General features: G+C 47.6%; 1 protein-coding gene across 10 annotated transcripts in view; it reads right to left on the reverse strand.

The window, feature by feature from the left end:
* The window catches only part of MPRIP (myosin phosphatase Rho interacting protein), a 146,274-nt gene extending 123,768 nt beyond the window's left edge, over positions 1-22,506 (reverse strand). For 6 of the 10 annotated variants that reach the window (XM_035131560.3, XM_035131561.3, XM_035131559.3 and 3 more), the window contains exon 1: positions 20,936-22,506. In XM_035131560.3, coding sequence (XP_034987451.2) covers positions 20,936-21,055 — 120 coding nt within the window. In that variant the 5' untranslated portion in view covers positions 21,056-22,506. Of the gene's footprint in view, positions 1-3,549; positions 3,703-20,935 lie in introns of those variants that run through there. The other 4 variants (XM_088656613.1, XM_088656614.1, XM_088656616.1 and 1 more) reach the window with 2 other exon arrangements.
* Between the last annotated feature and the right edge of the window lie 1,453 nt (positions 22,507-23,959).

Below are 23,959 nucleotides of genomic sequence, written 5' to 3' on the forward strand. Positions count from 1 at the left end.
GGGCTGATAGGGAACACTGAGGTTTCTCAAAAAAGGCAAAAAATCTTGTGACCGGGGGGAGGGAAATGTAAGGGGGAACCCTCCCTCCCAAAACCAGTCCGATAAGGGTTGCTCAAGCTCAGTGAACATTGTTGGGAGCAGGTGCTGAAAATGGGAGCGCACAAATGAAATGGAGTCTCCTGAAAGGGCATGGCTGGCTGGCACCTTGAAAAGAAATACCCCACGCTGCAACATTTTGTTGCGGGTCTCACTTGTGGAAAATAGGTAAAGCCACATTTGACAGCCATCAGAGGGCCTTGAAATAAGAGGGCCTGGTAAATAAAACCTGCTCCGGGTTTCTTTCTTTCTTTCTTTCTTTCTTTCTTTCTTTCTTTCTGGAGAAATACAGAGTGTTAATTTTGGTTCCTGCCTTTCCCCTGACCCAACACACTCTGGGCCCAACTCATACATCCACGGACATTGCTGCATTTCTTAAAGCAGGCATGCCCAAAGTCTGTTTCAGGTGCCTAATCCGGCCCGCCGCTCGATTTAATCCAGCCCCCGTGTATATGTCCCGGGGTAAAAGCTCAGCAATTTAAAAAAGCTCAACAAATTTGGTCGGCCCTCATGCATGTTCACTTCATCAAATTTGGCCCTCTTTGGAAAAAGTTTGGGCACCCCTGTCTTAAATGAATGTGTGGACTGAATGCATTGAAAGACCGGTGTGTCTTGAGGTGATGTGAAGGGAAGGGAGAGATCTGGGATTGCAAAGCCCCACTCCGTACGCCGTAGGCACACAGATGGAGCATGCATGTGCGAATCGGCCTTAAATGCACATGGATAAGGAACCCTTTTCGGTCTCAGGGACACATCCTTCCAGGAAGCACACTGACAGCAGCAGGAGAGGATGGAGCCAGGAATGCAAATTTTACCTTTGTACGGTTGACTCATTTGTACAGACGCACACAAACTCCCCCCTCTGACCTCCCCCTAGGTGAGGAAGAGGCATGATCAGAAGTTCGAGGACACAGTCCAGCATGGCAAAAATATGTGAGGAGGGTGTGGCCAAGAAGCAAGTGTGGTCTGGAGAGGGCCAGGCAGAGGGTCCTGGAGGGCCACATTCAGCCCACGGGTGGAAGTTCCTCACCACTAAGCCGCATTCACACCACAGAATCACAAGGGAACCTGGCGGTCATCCAGTCCAACCCCCTGCCATGCAGGGATCTATAATAATAATAATAATAATAATAATAATAATAATAATTTATTATTTATACCCCACCCATCTGGCTGGGGAAATATTAAAATACAATAGTCTGTCAAACATTAAAAGCTTCCCTAAACAGGGCTGCCTTCTGATGTCTTCTAAAAGTCTGGTAGTTGTTTTCCTCTTTGACATCTGGTGGGAGGGCGTTCCACAGGGCGGGCGCCACTACCGAGAAGGCCCTCTGCTTGGTTCCCTGTAACTTGGCTTCTCGCAGAGAGGGAACTGCCAGAAGGCCCTCGGTACTGGACCTCAGTGTCCGGGCAGAACGATGGGGGAGGAGACGCTCCTTCAGGTATACTGGACCGAGGCATCCATGACAGAAGGCCATCCAACCTCTGCTTAAAAACCTCCAAGGAAGGAGAGTCCACCACCTCCCGAGGAAGTCCACACACAACACACAAATACGCAACTGTCATTCACCACCAACTGGCAGGAAAAAGTATTTTGCGTCTCACTTTCAATTCTCCTTCAAACCCTGAGAACCACCCGTCAGATTTGCAAGGCAGATCCGGTTCCGCAGCTCTTCACTCTGCGGCGTTTAATTTATTTCACAGTCTAACTGGAACTGTGCTTCCAGAACGTCACCGTCAAACAGCAAGAGTGCGCAACATCCAGAGTCCCCAAGCAATCGTATTGTAAGAAAGCAAGTTACTAGCCCTCATGAACTGTGAGGGGAGTTGTGTGAAAGGCGATGGGGCAAGGCCGGGGGGGGGGGAAGAGATCTCCAAGAGAAGAGAGGCAAGGATAAAGATGTCGAGGGCCCATAGCGACCCTTCGTAGCAAACTGCCCCTTCTCATGGCTGGCAAAAGGAAAACAGAAGCGTACAAATTGGGGCAAAGGTATTTGTGGGGTTGTTTGGTCTGCTGTGCAAGTTCAAATCCATTTAAGCTAAAAATCCAGTTAAGTTTTTAACTTTATCTTCCCCATATTTATCCTGCCTTCACACACAAAAAATTTTTTGGGGGGGGGGACCCTATTCTTTCCCTTCGGGGAAGTGGGGCTGAGAGATAAAAGTCACTCACATAAAAGTAGCTGGGTTCACATTCAAACCCACGTCCCTCCTCTCCCCAAGCCCAGCCCCCTGCATCAAGGTACTAACATTGACGCAGAGAAAATACACAGATCAGAATACTGCAATCCTAAAACCAGAGGGTAGTCAGTTGTGCGCACAGATCCCAAGGCTATCTCCAAATTAAAGAAAGCGTGTAGGCCACACGAGTTTTGATTGATTAAAATAATTGAGAACTACAGTTAGAAGTCGCAGGTCTCTTTGATCTGACGGCAGGCAGCTCTGGTTAATCAGCCCAGATTTGCAAAAAGGAGAAACAGGAGACTCAAATCAAATAAACCTGAACAGACATGCGAATGGAGGATAAAACGAGATGCTCCGGAGGAAATAAGGGGGAGGCGGAAACTTGCCACAACATTCTGAAAAAGGCACACACACCCCTCCTGCTAAAGGAATATATCATCTAAGGCAGCACCTGGAGAGTTTTTGTTTGTGTGAGCACAAGATTCTTGCATTATTTTTTTTAAGTAACGGAACTGTAAAGTTGGAATGCAGGAATCTATTTCGCCCAACGTGGGGCTTGAACCCACAACCCTAAGATCAATTATCTCATGCTCTAGCAACTGAGCTCTGCCCAACAGACTGAAGTCCTATTTATTATCCATTACTATTTTATTATTTTTATTATTATTAAAATTTGTATGGCGCCCTTCATTTGTAGATCTCAGGAGGACAGTTCACAACACAAACCTTCCTAGTCCACGAAGCCACTTTGGGTGGAGTGAACCTACCACCCAACTTAAACTTGCAACTACAGCTTCAAACCGATCGCCCGGCTGCAATTTGCATCCTGGTTCCAAAACTATGTTTCCCTCTAATGATCTGTGCTGCTTTCAAAAGAACAACAGGGAACAGCTCCGAACAGGCCTACGTATAGGAATCCAGTTAGGGGCACAAACTGCAGAACAACACCCAGGTGCAGAGTCAGACCGGATCACAGCAAACGATCAAAACCCCACCCCCGGAAGCCCCTTGACCAATACCGCGTGATTTATTATCCCTCGGCACAGGGAGGCATAATAAATCAGGGAAGGGCATGGTGGGCATGGGAATTTTGAGTAAGGAAGAGAATAATGAACGCGCTCCCTCAAACCGATCCCTTTTTGCTTCGCCTCTTGCCATGTATCCAGGCTGGGTAAAATGTTCACCCCAGACCCACACTTCTCTAGGTTAACCATTTAAGCCCCGGCATCCCAACCCCGGCCCAGGCAGGCCTGCGAAGCTCAGACGGACCTTGGCTTCTGCCCCAAACTCCTCAAACGCCTTCCTGGCACGAGCACTTTTTCCTCGGTTCATGGCTCTCCACTTCCAAATCCTCTGCCCTCTCTCCTTTCCCTCTCGGCTGACTATGATGTGCCTTCTTCCTCCGCCGAGGCTCCTGGGATCCACACCCATCCGCCCTCCCACGCACACACACCCTCCTGCCTCGCCCTCTCCTGAACTCTGCACACTTATGCACCTGTCACTCCCTCCGCGCCTGCTCAGAGGAGGCTACGTCATTCAGCTCCTTTGCAAAAAAAAAGGACAACAGGCAGCTCCGTCGGTGCAACGCGAGAATCTTGCCCTCAAGAGCCGTGGGCTCAAGATCCACTTTGGGCAAAAGATTGCTGCATGGCCCTCCTGGGCCCCCCTCCCCCAACTCTACAATTCTGGGGCGCCAGGAAAACATCCCTCGCCAAACCATGCGGGTTAATTCCCAAGCAGGGTTAGAAACTCAACATATATAAGCTAGGGGCCAAATGGCTCCTTAAAACAGGGTTGCAGTCGCCAAAATGGAATGTCCAGTTGTCATTTTGGGGGCAAGACGGCTCTAAAGTCTTATTTTTCAAATGATGGACTGACTGTGATTGATTTTCAGTTAAACACCTGGCTACGTTTCCGAGCACAATTCAAAGTGTTGGTGCTGACCTTTAAAGCCCTAAACGGCCTCGGTCCAGTATACCTGAAGGAGCGTCTCCACCCCCATCGTTCTGCCCGGACACTGAGGTCCAGCTCCGAGGGCCTTCTGGCGGTTCCCTCGCTACGAGAAGCCAAGTTACAGGGAACCAGGCAGAGGGCCTTCTCGGTGGTGGCACCCACCCTGTGGAATGCCCTCCAACCAGAGGGCAAAGAAAACAACAATTACCAGACCTTTAGAAGGCATCTCAAGGCAGTCCTGTTTAGGGAAGCTTTTAATGTTTGATGGATTTCTGTATTTTAATATTTTGTTGGAAGCCGCCCAGAGTGGCTGGGGGAACCCGGCCAGATGGGCAGGGTATAAATAATATATTATTATTATTATTATTATTATTATTATTATTATTATTATTATTATTATTGTTGTTGTTGTTACTGAGCTAAGTGAAGAACTCTGAGAACTTATGAATGAAAAGTTCCTTGATCCACATGTATATGGGCCTATTCCGATCTCTTTTTCTTAATGGTGACATGGACCATTCATAACGTAAGAATATTATTCACAACTGTGAGCAGGGCACTGGGATGGGGTAAGTGAAGATAGGTAAAGGTAAGGGGACCCCTGACCATTAGGTCCACTTGTGACTGACTCTGGGGTTGCAGCGCTCATCTCGCTTTACAGGCCGAGGGAGCCGGCGTACAGCTTCCAGGTCATGTGGCCAGCATGACAAAGCCACTTCTGGCGAATCAGAGCAGTGCACGGAAATACCATTTACCATCCCGCTGTAGCGGTACCTATTTACTTGCACTTTGACGTGCTTTCAAACTGCTAGGTGAAGATAAGCGGCAACAATTCCCTACAGTCGTACCTCAGAAGTCAAATGGAATCAATTCCGGAAGTCCGTCCAACTTCCAAAACGTTCGGAAACCAAGGCACGGCTTCTGATTGGCTGCAAGAAGCTCCTGCAGCCAATAGGAACCCTCGGAACCCGTGCCGGACGTTCGGGTTCCAAAGAACATTTGCATAGTGGAACACTCACTTCTGGGTTTGCAGCGTTCGGGAGCCAAAATGTTTGACTCGCAAGGCGTTTGACTTCTGAGGTACGGCTGTATAATACTGTCCACTGCTCTTGCGCAGGCTGCACAGAAAAAGCATTTAGTTTCCTGAAAGTCGTTCTGGTTTTGCAGATAAAATATAACTGAGAGACTTCTACAGGACAGGGTACTAGTGCGTGAAAACAGTCCAGCTGCAAGGATCCCCAGGCAGGCACCTCCAGATGGTGGAGAGAGATGTCAAGAGTCACCCTGGTAGCTTCACCTGGTTGCAAATGGTTGAAATCCAGGTGCAAAATGCGCCTGGCGCCTGGCTAATTTCGAACACTGCTGTCGGCACCCGCTTCCTGAGTTTGCTATTAGAAAGAAGGCTTGTGCGGCAAGAGGCCTATGCAAACAGCGGCACAAGTTGGAGTTTTTGAGCCCACAACTAACAAAACTCCACTCCCTGTCGCTCTGCGCATTCCTTCATCCTCACTCCTCTTGGATGTTTGGGTCTGGCCTCCTCAAAGCTGGCTGGAACAATTACGATAGGAAACAGGCAGGGCAGGAAGCCGGCTGTCGGGTTTACATGAGGCTGTCAGAGAGCTGCCTTGACACATCCCAGGCATCTGCAAGAAATGGGTCAGATCCACCCAAGGAATCAGTGAAACCTGAGACTCTCCACCATCTCCCTGCCAAGGAAGAAGGGGACAATTTAACCTCATCATTTGCTCTCTTATTTTTTAGGAAAATGCATTATTAACACATATCCTTCCCTGGTTTAACCTGGTCTTCACTTCCTTTTCCTCTTGGGGGGGGGGTGTCTACTTTTAGATTGAAGGTTCCTTGGGGCAGAGACCTGTCCCCTTGTATATTGAGAAAGCCTGTTGCACATTGGCAGTGTTACCCAAACAAGCAAGCAATGTTTATTCCTCACATGTATGCCCCATCACTCCTCCAAGGAGCTAGAAAGGGGTTCCCTCACCTCCTTTATCTTCACGACGACCCTGTGAGGAAAGTTGGGCCGAGAGAGCATGATTGGATCCCCAATAAGGTTGATGGAAGCCACCACCTGAAGCAACTCATGTGTAGATTTGTACACCTGCATATGCATATGGGACGCAGGTGGCGCTGTGGTCTAAACCACTGAGCCTAGGGTTTGCCGATCAGAAGGTCGGTGGTTCAAACCCTTGCAACAAGGTGAGCTCCCATTGCTTGGTCCCAGCTCCTGCCAACCTAGCAGTTCAAAAGCGCAAGTAGATAAATAGGTACCGCTCCAGCGGGAAGGTAAACGGCATTTCCATGCGCTGCTCTAGTTTCGCCAGAAGCGGCTTTGTCATGCTGGCCACATGACCCGGAATAACTGTCTGTGGACAAACGCCGGCTCCCTCGGTCAGTAAAGCGAGATGAGCGCCGCAACCCCAGAGTCGTCTGCGACTGGACTTAACTGTCAGGGGTCCTTCACTTTTATCTTTTATATGCCGTTTACCCCAGTCTTTGCTCATGCAAGGCAGCAGGTAACTGGCTCCACCTCCCGAGCAACCATTTGGCTTCTAAATCCCATCCATGGACAAAAGAAAACTTAGTTTGAGCCCACAAGGCTCGATTCCTGCTAACTCCTGAACTACACAACACTGGCTCATGATTAGGTATCTGGCTAGGTCCCAGTAAAGCATGGAAGAAAAAACCTAGATTGGTGTTGAAAACTAGAAACACTTTGTTTTATCCCAGAATAGCTCCATCCTTATTTCAGACATCGGGCTATATCGGTGTATCGTGATGTTTAGCTGACAATGTATCGCGATGTTAGAAACCAGGTATCACCCAGCCCTACGCCGGATGCAGAAAATGCCAGGTTCAGTTCTCAGCACCTCTAGCTAAGATCAGGTAGCTAATGAATGGCATATCTCTCCTCTCCCACCCCCAGAAAGACCTTAAAGAGCTGCTTCTGGCCTGCTGGAAGGGACAATAATGGCCAGAGGTAGACCACAAAAGTCAGCTATACACCTTCAAAAGGTTATGGCACAAAAAAGCCTGACTTTTAAAAGGTGCCACAAGACTGGTGATTTTGCCTCCAAAGATCTTAGGAGCCTGTCCACCCATGAATGGCAGTTTAAGCTGCTTACGGAAAGAGAGACACCCCATGGTTAGTTTACCCCAAGAAAACTTCTCTATGCTCACTTGGAGGCCATTCCCAGTTCACCCTAGGCGAGCGACATTTCACAGGCCTGGCTTGTAAGACGTACCAGGGAGGTAATGTCAGGAACTGTGCCGTCATCCTGACAGATGACCCAAACGTCAGCGCTTATTTATAAACAGCTCATCTTGAAGCAGAAAAACTCTGGGACTCCATCATCCCGCCCCGCTCAGAATTCCCTCCCGACCAAAGTTTCATCCAGTTTAAGCCCAGTCTCGCTGCCTTCCCGAAACGCAGCAGAAATTAAACAACAACAACACCTGGCGCAGTCCCTAACCGCGATGCCAAAGGGATTAGGAAACAAGGGTATCATGAGAAAATGTTTCTGGGAGCTCGGAGGAGGAGGAATTCGCCGGGAGCTGCGTGGCTGACCCGTCAAAACATGCTGCAGAAGTTCACATTACTCACCAGGAAAAATTCCTGGCTGGGGGGCAAAGAAGGAGCAGAAGAGTGGGAGGGAGAGGCCTTGGACTCAAGAGGGTTTCTAACCATGTTCCAGAGTATTCTGGGGTTCCTTCCACTTCCACGGACAAGGGGGTCCTGAATAGAAGGGGGCCATTGGGTACCGCATCCTGTTCTCACAGTGGCCAACCAGATGCCTCTTCTGGGAAGCGTCCAAGCAGGATTCGAACACAAGAGCCCTCCCTCCTCCTACGGTTCCCAGCAACCGGCATTCAGGAGCATCGCTGCCTCCGACTGTAGCCATGGATAGCCCCCTATGAATTTGCCTAATCCTCTTTTAATCCTCCTGGGGCAGCGAGTTCCACAGTTTAACACTGCACTGCGTGAAGAGGGACATTCTTCTGTGTCCCAAATCTTCCAGTTTTCCACTTTCTCCATGACACATGTCATTTTATACAATCTGCAGAAAATCAGGGCTTTTTCCCCCCATCCGGAACTCAGCTCCGGCAGCTCTCAGGCAGGCGCCGTTGCCATTCTAAGAGGACAAGGGAGAAGTTCATGGAGAGTTCCACCAGCTCTTTTTTTTTTCTGGAAAAACAGCACTGCATAAAACCATACAGAAAAGTTACATCAATTAAGCATTGTGGAAAGATGTATTCTGAATTGCCCGCGTAGGGCTGGCGGAACAGAGTTATGGCAGAAGCTTCCTTGACATTTTGCAGAAAGCCGTTCCCCTGTTTAATCCTAATAATTACCCACAGCTGGATTTTTGCAGCGTGATGCCACTGGCCACCAACTGAAGAATATGAAAAAATTCCTACAGTAGCACCTTAAAGACCAACTAAGTTTTTATTTTGGTATGAGCTTTCATGTGCATGCACACTTCTTCAGATACTTCTTCTGTTTCAAGTGTATCTGAAGAAGTGTGCATGCACACGAAAGCTCATACCATAATAAAAACTTAGTTGGTCTTTAAGGTGCTACTGTAGGAATTTTTTTTATTTTGAAGAATATGAGTGAGTGAGGACAGTCACCCAGGGCTTCTTTTCAGGAAATATTTATCTAAAACGAAAGAAGAGTGGAAGCCGGCTGGGAGCATAACCGTTCTTCGCCTCCAGCTGTGATCCTAGAATTCTGCACCCAGGTATAAAAGGGTGTCTGGAACCGGGTCATGGGAAGGTGTTTGGAGAGAGTCGTGAGCTTGGGATGAGCAACTAAGACCAGGCCTGGAGTCAGAACCAGACCAGAAGTGTAAAATGTTGCACTAGAACTCAGATAGACATTGCTGATCCAGGAAGGCTCAGAGCTGGAAAAGGATGTCCTTCTATATTCAACCCTCCTCCCTCAAGAGGATACAATGATCATTCTGGGTGAGTGGAGTCCACAGCCAGAACTGGGAAATCATTCCCCAAGAGACTGAACTTATGGACCATGGGTAGGCAAACTAAGGCTCGGGGGCCGGATCCGGCCCAATCACCCTCTAAATCTGGCCCTCAGCATGTTTTCACATGAGTAGAATGTGTGCTTTTATTTAAAATGCATCTCTGGGTTATTTGTGGGGGATAGGAATTTATTCCCCAAAATATAGTGCAGCTCCCCACAAGGTCTGAGGGACAGGGGACCGGCCCACTGCTGAAAGAGTTTGCTGACCCCTGTTCTGGATGGTGGGGGGCTCCTAACAGCTTGCCTCTCCCTGCCGCCCTTTGCTCCCCCCTGCCTCTGGGGTTAACATTCCCACCTCGTCCACAAAGCTGACCAAAAGGCAACCTGCACCAGCTCTGACTAGATAACCGGACACTAGCATGTGTGAATCAGATCTGTGCAAAGGTTTTAAGATCAAGGTCACATGATAGTTCCTTCCTAGCAAATGTGTCACAGACTTCTCATAGGAAGACCATTCAACCGCTCCGAATGGCAGCCTATCGCCACGGTATCAGATATTCCCCAATACAGGATGGGAGACACCTGGCTTGAGAGCAGTACATGTGAAAAGGATCTAGGAGTCTTGGTAGACCACAAACTTGACATGAGTCAACAGTGTGATGCAGCAGCTAAAAAAGCCAATGCAATTCTGGGCTGCATCAATAGGAGTATAGCATCTAGATCAAGGGAAGTAATAGTACCACTGTATTCCGCTCTGGTCAGACCTCACCTGGAGTACTGTGTCCAGTTCTGGGCACCACAGTTCAAGAAGGATACTGACTAGCTGGAATGTGTCCAGAGGAGGGCAACCAAAATGGTCAAAGGCCTGGAAACGATGCCTTATGAGGAACGGCTTAGGGAGCTGGGTATGTTTAGCCTGAAGAAGAGAAGGTTAAGGGGTGATATGATAGCCATGTTCAAATATATAAAAGGATGTCATATAGAGTAGGGAGAAAGGTTGTTTTCTGCTGCTCCACAGAAGCGGACACAGAGCAATGGATTCAAACTACAAGAAAGAAGATTCCACCTAAACATTAGGAAGAACTTCCTGACAGTAAGAGCTGTTCGGCAGTGGAATTTGCTGCCAAGGAGTGTGGTGGAGTCTCCTTCTTTGGAGGTCTTTAAGCAGAGGCTTGACAGCCATATGTCAAGAATGCTTTGATGGTGTTTCCTGCTTGGCAGGGGGTTGGACTGGATGGCCCTTGTGGTCTCTTCCAACTCTAAGATTCTATGATTCTTTCCCCATTGATGCTGCGTGTGAACCAGAGACCCTATGCCTGCAAAACATCCTTCCCACCACCGGGCAACAGCCTCTCCTAGCATGCTCAATATCTCCGAATTTGCAGCATCCCTGTAAGGTGGGCCAGCATTATTATGCCCATCAGGCAGATGGGAAAGTTGATGCTGAAGAGAATGGGAGATTCTGCAAAGCCACAGCTCTGAAATGTCACCCTAGAGCTGGACAACGTCTCTCTTTTGTTGGGAAACCCATTGCATTACCTATTATGCCATGAAACACCCTTTCCCAACAAAAGTGCCTTTGTAAGGACTCCGTTATGAATTGCGAAGCTTTGTTTACAGTTTGCACAGAATAATCCTCCATTTACGGTGCGGTCAAAGTTTTGTCTGCCGAGCTCCCTTTGTCTGGAAGTCCTGTGACTCATTTTATCCCCCTTCTTCCATTATCATCAAAAATGCCCTGCGAACTCAAAGCGGGACTCTTGGAAAATATTTAAATTTAGGATCCGCAAGCTACTGCTTCCCACACTGACATCCTGTGCAGTGACCCCCCCCCTCCGTGGAAGGGAGAGGGTTACACATAGCCTCAACCGTGGTGCTAGTCCTCAAGATGGCAGAAGGAGCCTCTTATCCGTTGGAGAGGCCTGCACACAAGCCACAGACAGGATTGGTGCCAACAGCCCAATGACGCACACGTTTTTCAATCTATTGTATTCTTCTTCTTATATTTATTTATGTCCCACACGGGGGAATGAAGGCGGCTTACACAAATTAAAAACATAAATGAAATACAATGTTTTTAGCAACAGCAATCTCCCCTCCTGTAGCTTCCAGCAAATGGTTATTCAGAACCTAGCTGCCTCTGACCACACAGAATTCGCATTTTCTGCGTGACAACCTTGCGGGTATTTTGGAAAATTCTAACCCAGGCATCCCCAACCTCGGCCCTCCAACTGTTTTGGGACTACAATTCCCATCATCCCATCGTCCATGCCTATGCCTGGACTAGATGGTCCTCTGGGTCCCTTCCAACTCTACAATTCTATATTATTATGCACCCAAAATCATCATCAACACGCACAACAGGCAGGGTCTTTTTGGTGGTGTCAGCAAGATTTTGAGTACACTTTCCCTGGGGACCATCTTATAAAATTCCAGCGACACTCTTGATGATCGTCTATTTTTAAAGCCTGCTCTGCCCTCGAATTGTGAAACACTGGGATTTTATTGCTCTGTTACAATTTTCTCCCTGCATTTCCAACCTGTCCTGCTGCCCTTTGAGTGTTTATGAACAGAACCGGCAGGGTAAAAACTACTATCAATCATCATCAGCCTCTTGCACCAACACAAGATTACACATCAAAGCAAAAAAAGCACATTCAAGTATCCCAGCGATGATTAAAATAAACCCGTTGTGTGGCTCTTTGGGGGGGGGGGAGAAACGCAAAAACAGAACAAAACTGGACTATAGAATCCTATGCAGACCAAAACAACTGAACTTGCTTTTACTTATCTTGGCCCAGGTTAACCTGTGGCCTTCAAATTTTGCTGGACTACAACCCCCTGAACCCTGCCCACTAGTCATGCTGGCCAGGGGCTGGTGTGAAAGGAAATTCAACTTCTGGAGGACATCATCTTGGGGAAAGTTGCAATACAGGAATGACTAAAGCCACTGAGACTCTCTTCCACACACACACACACACACACACACACACACAAGGCATCCTGCAGAGCGGCAGACTTGGACTGGGAAGATCCGAGTTCAAGTTCCTACTCAGTCAGGAACGTGGCTTTGAACCAGTCATTTTCTACTAGACTAACATCTAGTAGACGGTTGCAAGGGTCAAATGACATGATGACACTTTGGAGCAGAAAGGCTGGTGATTGTATTATTTTAGCGGTGGTAATAGCAATAATATTTGGTGTTTTGTGTGCTTTGGGGGGGGGGCAAAAGATTCCTGCATCGCAGGCGGCTAGACTAGGTGACCCTCATGGCCCCTCCCATTCTATTTCATAAGATTCACGCACCGCCTGATTGTATATATATGTATGTATATATATACCCTCAATGTGGTTTACAAAAAATAATAATCGATAAAAACATTTGAAAACAACTATTTAATACATTGAGAAAAATCAAAATCAGAGATGAATTGAGACCATTAAAACATACATCAGCATTCTACATTTCTAGAGAGACTTAGAATCATAGGACTGTAGAGTTAGAAGGAACACCAGGGACCATCTAGTCCAACCCACACACACACCCAGGAATACAGGTGAAACTCGGAAAATTAGAGTATCGTTGAAAAGTGCATTTATTTCAGTAACGCAACTTAAAAGGTGAAACCAATATATGAGATAGATGCATGACATGCAAAGAAAAATATGTCAAGAAGGGGACGACAGAGGATGAGATGGTTGGACAGTGTTCTCAAAGCTACTAACATGAGTTTGACCAAACTGCGGGAGGCAGTGGAAGACAGGAGTGCCTGGCGTGCTCTGGTCCATGGGGTCACGAAGAGTCGGACACGACTAAACGACTCAACAACAACATCAAGTTGCATTACTGAAATAAATGCACTTTTTGATGATACTCTAATTTTCCGAGTTTCACCTATATTTCACCCAACATGGGGCTCAAACCCACAACCCAGAGATTAAGAGGCTTGCCTAAATGGAAATGTTTTCAGCCAGCACTGAAAAGAGTGCAGTGAAGGCCCCTCATGTCAACAGACAGGGAGTTCCCAAGTGTAGCTGCTGCCACACTAAAAGATCAATTTCTTACAAACACGGAACAAGGGCCACCTCTGCAGATCAAAGCAGACATGCAGGCATATATGGGGCGAAGTGATCTTGCAGGTAAACTGTTCAGAGCTTTATATGCTAATACCCTGCTTCCCCAAAAATAAGACATACCCATAAAATACGCCGTAGCAGGATTTCTAAGCATTTGCGCAATATAAGCCATGCCCCCGAAAATAAGACATAGTGCTAGGCGCAGTTCTGGAGGGCGGCAAGGAAGAGGCGAGGCTGGACACGTAATAAAAAAATAAGACATCCCCTGAAAATAAGCCATAGTGTGTCTTCTTGAGGAAAAATAAATATAAAATGGTGTCTTATTTGGGGGGAAATTAAAAAATTCCTTCAGTAGCACCTTAAAGACCAACTAAGTTTTTATTTTGGTATGAGCTTTCGTGTGCATGCACACTTCTTCAGATACACTTGAAACAGAAGCAACCAGACCCTTATATATATTCAGAGGGTGGGGTGTGTGTGTGCTGGGAATGGGTGATGGGCTGATAGGAGTGGTAAACCTGTTGATGGCTGTTAACGACTGCTGATTACTGCAATAGGTCCTGCGGGGGGGGGGGACAAGGGCTGAGGCGCTAAAGAAAGCTTGGTCATGCATAATGAGATAAGAATCCTATGTCTTTATTCATCCCAGGTGGCTCCGTGGTTTTAAGCTTGGTAATGATTTCCAATTCAGCAATTTCTCTTTCCAGTCTGTTTCTGACATTTTTCTGTAATAAAACAGCTGCTTTGAGATCTTGTATAGAAAAACACGATAGTAGCACCTTGAGCTTGGCTGGACAGCAATGCCAGCAACCAGGGCAGGTCTCCCGAGTTCTTCCGGCGCTTCCTTTCCTTGCAGCAAAAGCATATTTTAAGGGAACGGAGAAGAAAAAGCCCTATCAAGTTCCGTGGTCTCAGGCTACAGGAAATACAGAGTGTGTGTTTTAGCAAAGCCCAACCCTTGGGGTTCAATCTGATCTGACCGCTAACTCTTTGAGCACATCAAAGGCTGTCAGCTGTTGCGTTTCAAATTGTATGCAAATGCTGCCAATCCTCTTTTGCAAAAAACAACAACAACAGAAAACAAAAGGAGCTCGCATTGCAGCGGCACTACTTTTCTGGAAGGATCCGACCTGCTGCTGTTGGGAGCGAAGGAGACAGCAGTTTACAGGAAGGGCCCGCGACACGTCAGGTATCTTGCAACACGCTGGTGCTTCCTCGAGAATTCAAGGAGCATAAGAAATCCCTGCAGTAATGCTTTTCCTCCTGCTACCCAAGAATGGAGCTCGCCAGACCGCTGGCCCAGCAAGAACACACCACCGTTCCCCGACCTGGTGCCCGCAATATGCCGGGGTTGCCAAATGTATGGGGGCCTCCTGATGTTCTTGGGCTCCCAACTTCCATCGCACCAGGTCGTACGGTCAACAGCCAGGGATGGGGAATTATTATGGGATATGAAAACCACTGAGCCTAGGGCTTGCCGATCAGAAGGTCGGCGGTTCATATCCCCGCGACGGGGTGAGCTCCCGTTGCTTGGTCCCAGCTCCTGCCAACCTAGCAGTTCGAAAGCACGTCAAAGTGCAAGTAGATAAATAGGAATCGCTACAGCAGGAAGGTAAACGGCGTTTCCATGTGCTGCTCTGGTTTGCCAGAAGCGGCTTTGTCATGCTGGCCACATGACCTGGAAGCTGTACGCCGGCTCCCTTGGCCAATAACGCGAGATGAGTGCGCAACCCCAGAGTCGGTCACGACTGGACCTAATGGTCAGGGGTCCCTTTACCTATGTATAAAAGAAAAAGGAAGGAAGGAAGGAAGGAAGGAAGGAAGGAAGGAAGGAAGGAAGGAAGGAAGGAAGGAAGGAAGGAAGGAATTGTCTAGAATTAGGTACTATTTAATTTCCTTGCCTTTGCTAGAATCTGTATAACTGATCTACAGATCACAGAATCTGGAACTAGGCAAACCACTGTGATCACAGAGCGGTTAAGAAAATTATGGGACACTATATTGCTGATTAAACCAACTTATTGTTCTGGAAGCCATTTAAGAAGACAAACAGATAGCCTGGGAAAATGGTTTTGTTTATTAATTTTTCAGATAACAAATTTCAAGATGAAATCGAGCCTTGAGGTTTTTCTCCCTATGCTGCGACATTAATTTAGGTTTTTATTTCTGTTTCCATATCAAAACATTTTTTTTAATTTGTGGCTTTCATTAGAGCTGAAACCCGTACAGTGTTTGTAAATGCTTACACTTCTTTGAAGTGTATAATAGCCCCTTTTTTTGTACAAACAAGTATTTAAGGGGGGGGGAGTTTTATTGAACCGCGTGTTGTGTTTTTCATCCTCCTGAATGGTTTATGCTTTTTAATTATAGTAATGTGCTCTGGGGGCCCTGTAACGAAGGGACATAAAACTGCATGTATCTTCCTATATGCATAAAAACGGAAGGATGTCATCGCACAGCCCCCATTGGAGGATTAGCAGTGCTGCATCCCAATCCTGGATTTGCATGAAGTCAGGATGGAGTTGGTGGGATGCACAACCTCAGTGGTTGTAGCATGGAAGTGGGGTAATGTGGGTTAATGGCAGGGAGGTTAGACGGTGGAGCAAGCAGGGACACAAACCCTAGTAAATAAATAAAAGTGCTGATTAAGTCATGACAGTGCAATTTGCAACTCACCAATCACACACCCCTCTGCTTAAAGGCGGGACTAACAAACCTCCTATACAGTGGTACCTTGGTTCTCAAACTTAATTTGTTCCAAAACCGAAGCGTTCCAAAACCAAGGCGCGCTTTCCCATAGATAGTAATGCAAAATGGATTAATCCGTTCCAGACTTTTTTAAAAACAACAACACACCCCTAAAACAGCAATTTAACATGAAATTTACTATCTAACGAGACAATTGATCCATAAAATGAAAGCAATAAACAATGTACTGTATCTGAAGAAGTGTGCATGCACACGAAAGCTCATACCAATGACAAACTTAGTTGGTCTCTAATGTGCTACTGGAAGGATTATTTTTATTTTGTTTCAATGTACTGCCGTCACACAATTAATTAATCCATCTATCCATCAGTAGCTGACCTGGGTTCTACACAGTCACAAAAACAAAACGCAAAATAAATAGCAAAAACAGACAGACCTCAGCGTAACTCTCAAATCGGAAGTGTAACACTCAAAACGGAAGTGTGGCACTCACAAAGTATTGTGAGAACTGTAGTTTCTTAAGGGTGCTCTGAACTGTAGCTCTGTGGCAGGTAAACTGCAGGATTCTTTTGGGGGGGGAGCCATGCTTTTAAATGCGTGGTGTGGATGTGATCTCTGGGTAGAGAGCTGCAAATTTCGGATTAAAGAAGAGAATTTTAATATTAATCACATGCTCAATCAAAGCATTTGTCTGCAGGATCAGAACTGGGTCTGCAAGCCTTTCACAGTGGTCAGAGGGTTGGGAGACCAGGGTTCAAATCCCCTCTTGGCCATGAAGCTCGCTGGGTGACCTTGGGGGGTCAGTCACTGTGTCTCTCAGCCTAACCTACCTCGCAGGGTTGTTGTAAGGACAACATGGGGAGAACGTTCTTGGGAGAAAAAGGCAGGATGTAAATGCAATCAAAAACACAACTAGGGTTAGACCAAAAGGTTCCTTCCACCTCCTACTAGTGGAAAGACTCTTATGATCAGAGGAAGAGAGATTCCCGCTTTCGCTCCTAGTTTTCTCCTAAGCATTTGCAGGGGGTTGGACTAGATGACCCTCAGGACCCCTTCCAGCTCTATGATTCTGTGATTTCAGCAGCCAAACTTTAGAGGTTAAGGCCCTTTCAGCTGTTGTTATGGTTAAACAACCAAGATTCAGAAACACCTGTCCATCTTCTGCAACCCACACACAGATTATGCAATAGAATATCCAAGAGAACTCTCAACCCATTGAACGCAGGACCCGCAGGAATCAGCGGTGCCTGCAGGAAGGCAAGCGAGCAGCGGCTCCTTGCTGTAGAGTTGAGCTTACAACCTGTGGTGAGGAGGACATTGTCTGTAGCATCTGACCAGGGAAGGGACAACCTGGCCTGCCGCAGAGCCAGATATTTCTAAGGATCAGCTCCCAATTTGGTAGCAGGAGAAACACACCCTGCAGATTGATCAAAAGTGAACAAGGAGGCCCATGGTCATCAGAAGCAGCCCCCATGCAATCAGCGCCAACTTATAAAAGTGGATTTATGGGCTGAAATCAGGGCAGGAAAGAATAGAATGTGAACTCTGTGCTAAAATTGCTCCCAAACCATCATTTCCTGATCACTTGGAATTTTTAAAGCAATTCTGCATTCAGGTTCGTAGGGAATCGCCTCGGTAGACAGACCCAAGATAGAATCACAGACTTGTAGAATTGGAAGGAACCACGAGGGCCATCTAGTCTGACCCCATGTAGTGCAGGAATCTTTTGCACAACGAGGGGCTTGAGATTAAGGGTATCATGCTCCGCCAACAGAGCTATCCCATCTGTTCCAGCCTTCTGTTTCCACCCAGATGCCCCCAGGAAACTCAGCCAGCAAAGCTTTCTTCCCAGCGCATGGCATAACACCCTCCTCGAAAAACGGGAGGCTCTGTTTTGCTTATTCAGCCCCAAACTGGGAAACCTGTGGCCTTCGAGATGCTGCAGAGCTCCAGCTTCCATCGGGCCTATGCTGGCTGGGGCTGATGGACGTCAGTAGCCCCAATGCAACTGGAAGGCACTGGGTCCCATTCCCCACCCTGGAAGAAAGGGGCAGCTGCTTTCGCACCCTGTTTGTGGGGCTCCCAGAGGCACCCAGACCTGCTGATATTGCAACTGTGGCATCAAACTACAGGATGACCATTGTCCTGACCCAAAAACAAGGTAGCATGGTAAATTGCCACGCTTTCGGCGGGTGTTTTTTTTCTTGCAAACCAAACCAAATCAAACCAAACCCCCGCCCCGTAATCATCAGCGAAACGAAACAGGCACTGAACACAACAGAAACAAACCAGCTGGGTTCCTAAGGAGCTCTCGGTTGAGCGAAGTGCAGTCGCAAAAATGCAGAAACTGGTTTTTTATTATTATTATTTTTAAAAAAGACCATCCAGAAAAACACAAAAACGGCCTACTTTTCACACCAGACAGATGATGTTGAGGTGGCCAGCTTATGTCAGGGCGGTACCACTTCAGAATCATTTCAAGGGAGGGCACTTGGGGTGCATAGCTGCCCATGGAGTCTTTTTCTCGGCACCCTCACCTGCTGAAATGAGGCAGGAAGGAAGCATTCCACTGTAGTCAACACAATAGAGCACAACGTGTGCTTGGCTGCCGCGTGGGAAGGGGCGGCACGATAGGTGTGCAAACACGCCCACCGGACCCAAGAGATTGGTGCGCGCGCGCACACACACCCCAATCTTGCTATTCTACGTACATTACTTTGGGGTGTGTGGTTTTTCAACTGAGAGGTGCACAGAGTTGCGTCCAACCACGTGGCACGCCCCCAACCCAAAATTCAAAGGGGTGCAGTTCCAGAAACAGGGTGACCAGAAGCACCCTGAGACCTGCAGGTCAGGGCAGCATGCAAATTTAATTGTCGTCGTCACCATCATCTCACCTGAGCGGCCCAGGCCAGGGTTGCTACCTTACCAAGCAATACCCTAATCTTAAGAAGCAGGCAGGGTACGTGTGTGTTTATTTACTGAACACATACATATCCCAACTTCTTCTCCAGTGACTGGCTTACGGGGTCACCCAGTGAGCTTCATGGCCGAGTGGGGATTCAAACCCAGGTCTCTCTCAGGTCCTAGAATCATAGAGTTGGAAGAGACCACAAGGGCCATCCAGTCCAACCCCCTGCCGAGCAGGAAGCACCATCAAAGCATTATTGACAGGTGGCTGTCAAGCCTCTGCTTAAAGACCTCCAAAGAAGGAGACTCCACCACACTCCTTGGTAGCAAATTCCACCGCTGAACAGCTCTTACTGTCAGGAAGTTCTTCCTAATGTCCTAGTAGTCCAAGTCTTAACCACTGCACCACATTGGCTCTCCAGGAACTAAAGCAGGAGGGTTCTTTAAATCCTGCCTTTCAAAAATGCTCCCATTTGATTCCCCACCCCCTCTGTATTATGCTGGATCTAATGTGTTTATTGTCATGAGGTGCTTTTGAGTTTCACTTTGTTTTTTTAAAAAGGCAACAAATAAGTTTGATATAAATAATAAGTAAAACTCCCTCCCTTGAACAAGAGAGTGATACTATATCCCTTTTCAGCAAAACAAATGCAGTTATTTATCTGTCGGGCTCTCTTTTCTTTTTTTAAATGGATGGCGAGAGAGAAATTAGCCACATCACAAATTTGCTCCGCGATTCACACTAAACAGCAAGGAGGAGAGAAAAGCAGAAGTTGCAAAGAACCAGAAAGCAACTGCTGTTGCTTGAAGCACCGCTGGCCAAGCCCTGAGCCCCTCCAGGCTTTGTGCAAACACTTCTGATCAGTTATGCGCTTGTACAAGTTGCTCAGAGAAATACATTTTTTCCATATTAGCTTGCAGATTACATTATCTCTCTCTGTGCGTGCGTGTGTGTGTGCCCCCCTCCCCCTCCCAGCTCTGCAATATGACTGATCTCATTTCCATAATAGGATTGTAACCATGGATGTCAGAAGTAGTGTGGAATGAGGAGGGGGAGGGTGGGAACAGAAGCAACCGATTGTTTGATCATCAGCCCAGGCAGGGAGGGGTGTGCTTCACCCGCACCCCCTCCCACCACTAGGTCCTGGGTGCAAATACAGACTATCGTGTTTATCAACAGCAGGCTGAACAGGAGTGTGTGTTTTAAAGACATGCTTCTGCACCGCACTTGAATTCAATGGTCCCAGATTCTGCCATTTACACCTACACAACTTTTTTAAAAAAAATTGCAAGGACAAATTTACAAAGGGTTTACCTAAAAAATAAAAAATAAATAGCCTCTCCCAGACGCCCGGCTCTGCCTGCCTTTCGGAAACTTCCCTGTTTGGTATTTTAAAGTTATAACCCTCAAGGCGGCGGGTGCGGGGTGGGGAGAGAAATGCTTGCAGCAAGAGCTGGTGCCCTGGTTAGCAACCCAGAGGCCTTGCAATCCAGATGGGTGGCGCATAGATGTTAAAATTCCCTTCTGCGGGCTAACAATTCCAGTCAGAAAGCTTAATAGATTAGGAAGAGAAGAGAAACCCGTTTTTGATTCCACCCCCACTCCCCCAAAATAAAAAAATAAATCTTTTTTTTTAACGTAAATGATTCAGAAGGTGTTGACATCACAAAGTGTTTATGTTGTGCGTGTGTCTCGGTTATGAGGTCACACTTCTGGTCAAAGTCAAAAGGGGAGGAAAGAACAGAGAGATACATTCTTTTCCTGTTTGCAAAAGAATAAAGCAACGGTGGCCAATGGCCTTTTCAAATTACATCCTCCCTCTTCCACTACTTCAATATTATAAACAGGCAGGCAAGGCAAGGCAAGGCAAGGCCTGCACCGCTGCTGTCGTTTAACAATGTGTGCAGCAGCACTCCGTAGGAGCCACCTTCAAGTACAAGAATAACTGCAAATATTGCGCTTGGAATCCACCCACTGACACCAAAACGCCCCCTTCTCAACCCACGTCTCACCTGGTTCAAATCTTCATCGTTGAGCAAGTGCGACTCGCGAGGCTTAAAACAATTCTGGCATTTGCTCTTGTTAAAAATGTTAGCTTGAAATTTCCTGCAGGGATTATCTTTAGCAGACATGGCGTTGTCTACCCAGGGAAGAAAGGAAAACAGGAGGGCGAGAACGAGGCCAGAAATCAGAGCTTCTCCTTTCCCAACTTTTGTCCGCTATTTTAAAAGAGGAATAAAGGGGAGTGACCCAAAAAACACACACAATATGCAAGCTTCGTTCTCCTTTGTATAAATATTTCTCTATGTATAAAAAAGCAGGATCCTTTTAAAAACCAAGAGTGGAAGGAAACTGACCAGGGCCAAATCCTTTTCATCTGCCTGCTAGGCCACAAACACCTCCTCGCGAGCAATCCGGAGCAACGGAGAAACTGGCTTGCAAGAACATCCCGATTTTATTTATTTTTTTCGCCAGAGGCAAACGGAACAAACAAAAAAACTGGCGTGGAGGAAATGGGAAGAGGGGAAAAATTAGGTGGCCCCAGAACAGGCTAGATAAAGCAGATCGGGGCTTGCAAACCAAACAGCTCCCCAAATCTGGATCTCTGAGGCTCCAGGAGATTGCCAGAAGAAGAGGGAGCGAGAGAGAAAAGCGGATGGAGAAGAAAAAAAGAAAAATCCCAGCTGTCAAGGCAGGTCGGCCTTCGATGGAGCAGAAAGTGGGCAGATCCCGGAGAGGAGCGAGGAGCAGCAGCGGTGCGCTTTGCAAGGAGGGATGCCGAGAGCTTTGCGCGCAGACTTGCTCCTTTCCCGGTCGGCGTCCTCAGGCGCAATTTCCACGCAGGATCCCGAAGCGCGCTTGCAAAGGGCCGGCCGCCGCTTCCAGAGGGGATCCATGTTGCTGCTGCTGCCGCCGCCGCTTCATCCCCACTGCCCGGAGGAGGAATTAATCCAGAGGGATAAATCCAGAATGTAATGTGACACCCCCCTTTTTTTTAATTAGCCTTTGCAAACAAAACAAAAAACAACACCCCGAAACAGCAGCTGAGCCCAGGAAAAAAGAGCGAGAGGAGGGCGCCCGTCTCCCTCGCCAAATAATCCAACTTCTCCCCAACGCCGGGAGGCGGCGAGGCAAAGGGGGGGGGGGAGGCAATCCTGCCGGGCCTCAGCACCAATCCGGAACGGAGCCCGGTCCTCCCGGCGCCTTGCAAAAGGCCTTCTCGCCGTTCCAGCCGCCGCCTCCTCCCGCTCTCGGGCTGCCCATCCAAGGGGGAGGGAGGGAGGGAAGGAAGGAAGGAGGAGAAAGGAAACGCCTGGATTCCTCTGGCCCCTTTCTTCTCCTGTATTCTTCTTCTGCTGCTGCTGCTTTATGGCTTGCAGGGGGGCATTTTGCATGCAAAAGCCACCCAGCCCCGCGCTCTCTGTCGCTCTTTCCCCCAGCTTTTTCCCCCCTTCCCCTCTTTGCACCAAATGTTTGCAAGCAAAAAAAAAAAAAAAAAGAAGAGGAGGAGGAATTTAAAGGGGGCGGGGAGCGGGGGAGGGAATCCTCACGCGCTCTCCGGGTTTAGGGGGAGGGGCACTCCTCCTCCTCCTCCTCTTCTTCCCATTTAATTGACGTGGAGGGATATCCAATGGCAGGGCGCGAGTGGGTGCTAACAAAAGGACACGCTGCCCAATCCAGAGAGGGGGAAGAGAGGGAAGGGAAGGGAGGGGTGGGGTGTTTGGTGCGCAATGTGCAAAATGCATGCGACCCAAAAACGGAGGTGGGGTGGAATTGGAGGCTGTGCTGTCCGCCCCCCCCTTTAAATCAGGTTTGGTGGACGCGTGCGTTTGGCATCGGTGGTGGATTCATTTGCGCTTGCCGGACGCCGGTCCTTCCCCCGCCCGATCCCATTAAAAAACAGCAGCATGATTTGGAGATTGAAAGCCCTTTTTGTAAAAAAAAAAAAAAAAAAAGGGCCTCCTTCATTGTTCCTTTCCTCTTGCAAACGGCGGTTTCTTCCTTTGCAGTGAAATCGGGAAAGCCGTCAGCATTTGCAAAGCGCGCTTCTCGCGCGCCCCTTTGCGCAAACGCCACGCTGCCTGGTTTCCCTCCTCAGTCTCACCCGAACCGTCCGTTGTTTGGTTCCTTGTTTCAAAACAAGTAACAGTAGCGCAGTTGTTTGGCAGGAAGCCCGCTCGAGTTCAAGGCCGCTCGCATCCGAGGGAGCACGGGTGCGTGGTTTGCACGTCGGAAAGGGCCACGGAGGACTAAGCGCGCCCGGCATCTGCGGGGAAGCCCCAGACGCCCTTGGCGAAATAATCCCCTCTGTACAGGTAGATGCCTGGAAGTACCACAGTTCCCTGTCAAAATAAAAATAAAACATCCTTCCAGTAGCACCTTAGAGACCAACTAAGTTTGTCATAGGAGAAGTGTGCATGTACACGAAAGCTCATACCTATGACAAACTTAGTTGGTCTCTAAGGTGCTACTGGAAGGATTTTTTATTTTTATTTTGACTGCGTCAGACCAACACGGCTACCTATCTGTAAACAGTTCCCTGTGCTTGTGTCACGTGCTGAATAATAATAAATAGCAACAATACCCTTTTTTCCCCACAAGCAGGTCCTCCAGTCAGGTTACAGCAATTTCAAGCTTACAAAAACAGTTATTACATTGACAAGACCAAGGTGTGTCACTTGGTCAGAGAGGCAAATGGATGCTCTGGCTTTGTATAAAATTATCCCGAGTTTTCTCTGGAAGAAGAAACTCCATGCTGCTTAAATCTAAGGGGTATGCATTTAAATGTGTTTTTTTTAAAAAAAACAAAATCACACACACACAAAAAACACCAGAAATGATTGGAAATGTTTTGCAAGATGGAAAAATATTATTTATTCTGGATTAAGAAGTGTTCAAACATTTGTGTTGCTATTTATCAAGCATAGCGTTAACCAATAGACAAGGAAATGTCCTAAAAATGCTGATTTAAAAATGTGTCTCCTTGGATGTTATCTGCAATACATGTTTATGCAGAAGTAAATGTCACCAAGAAA

This window comes from Zootoca vivipara, chromosome 13 (genome assembly GCF_965207765.1).
Source record: "Zootoca vivipara chromosome 13, rZooViv2.hap1.1, whole genome shotgun sequence".
Lineage (NCBI taxonomy): Eukaryota > Metazoa > Chordata > Lepidosauria > Squamata > Lacertidae > Zootoca > Zootoca vivipara.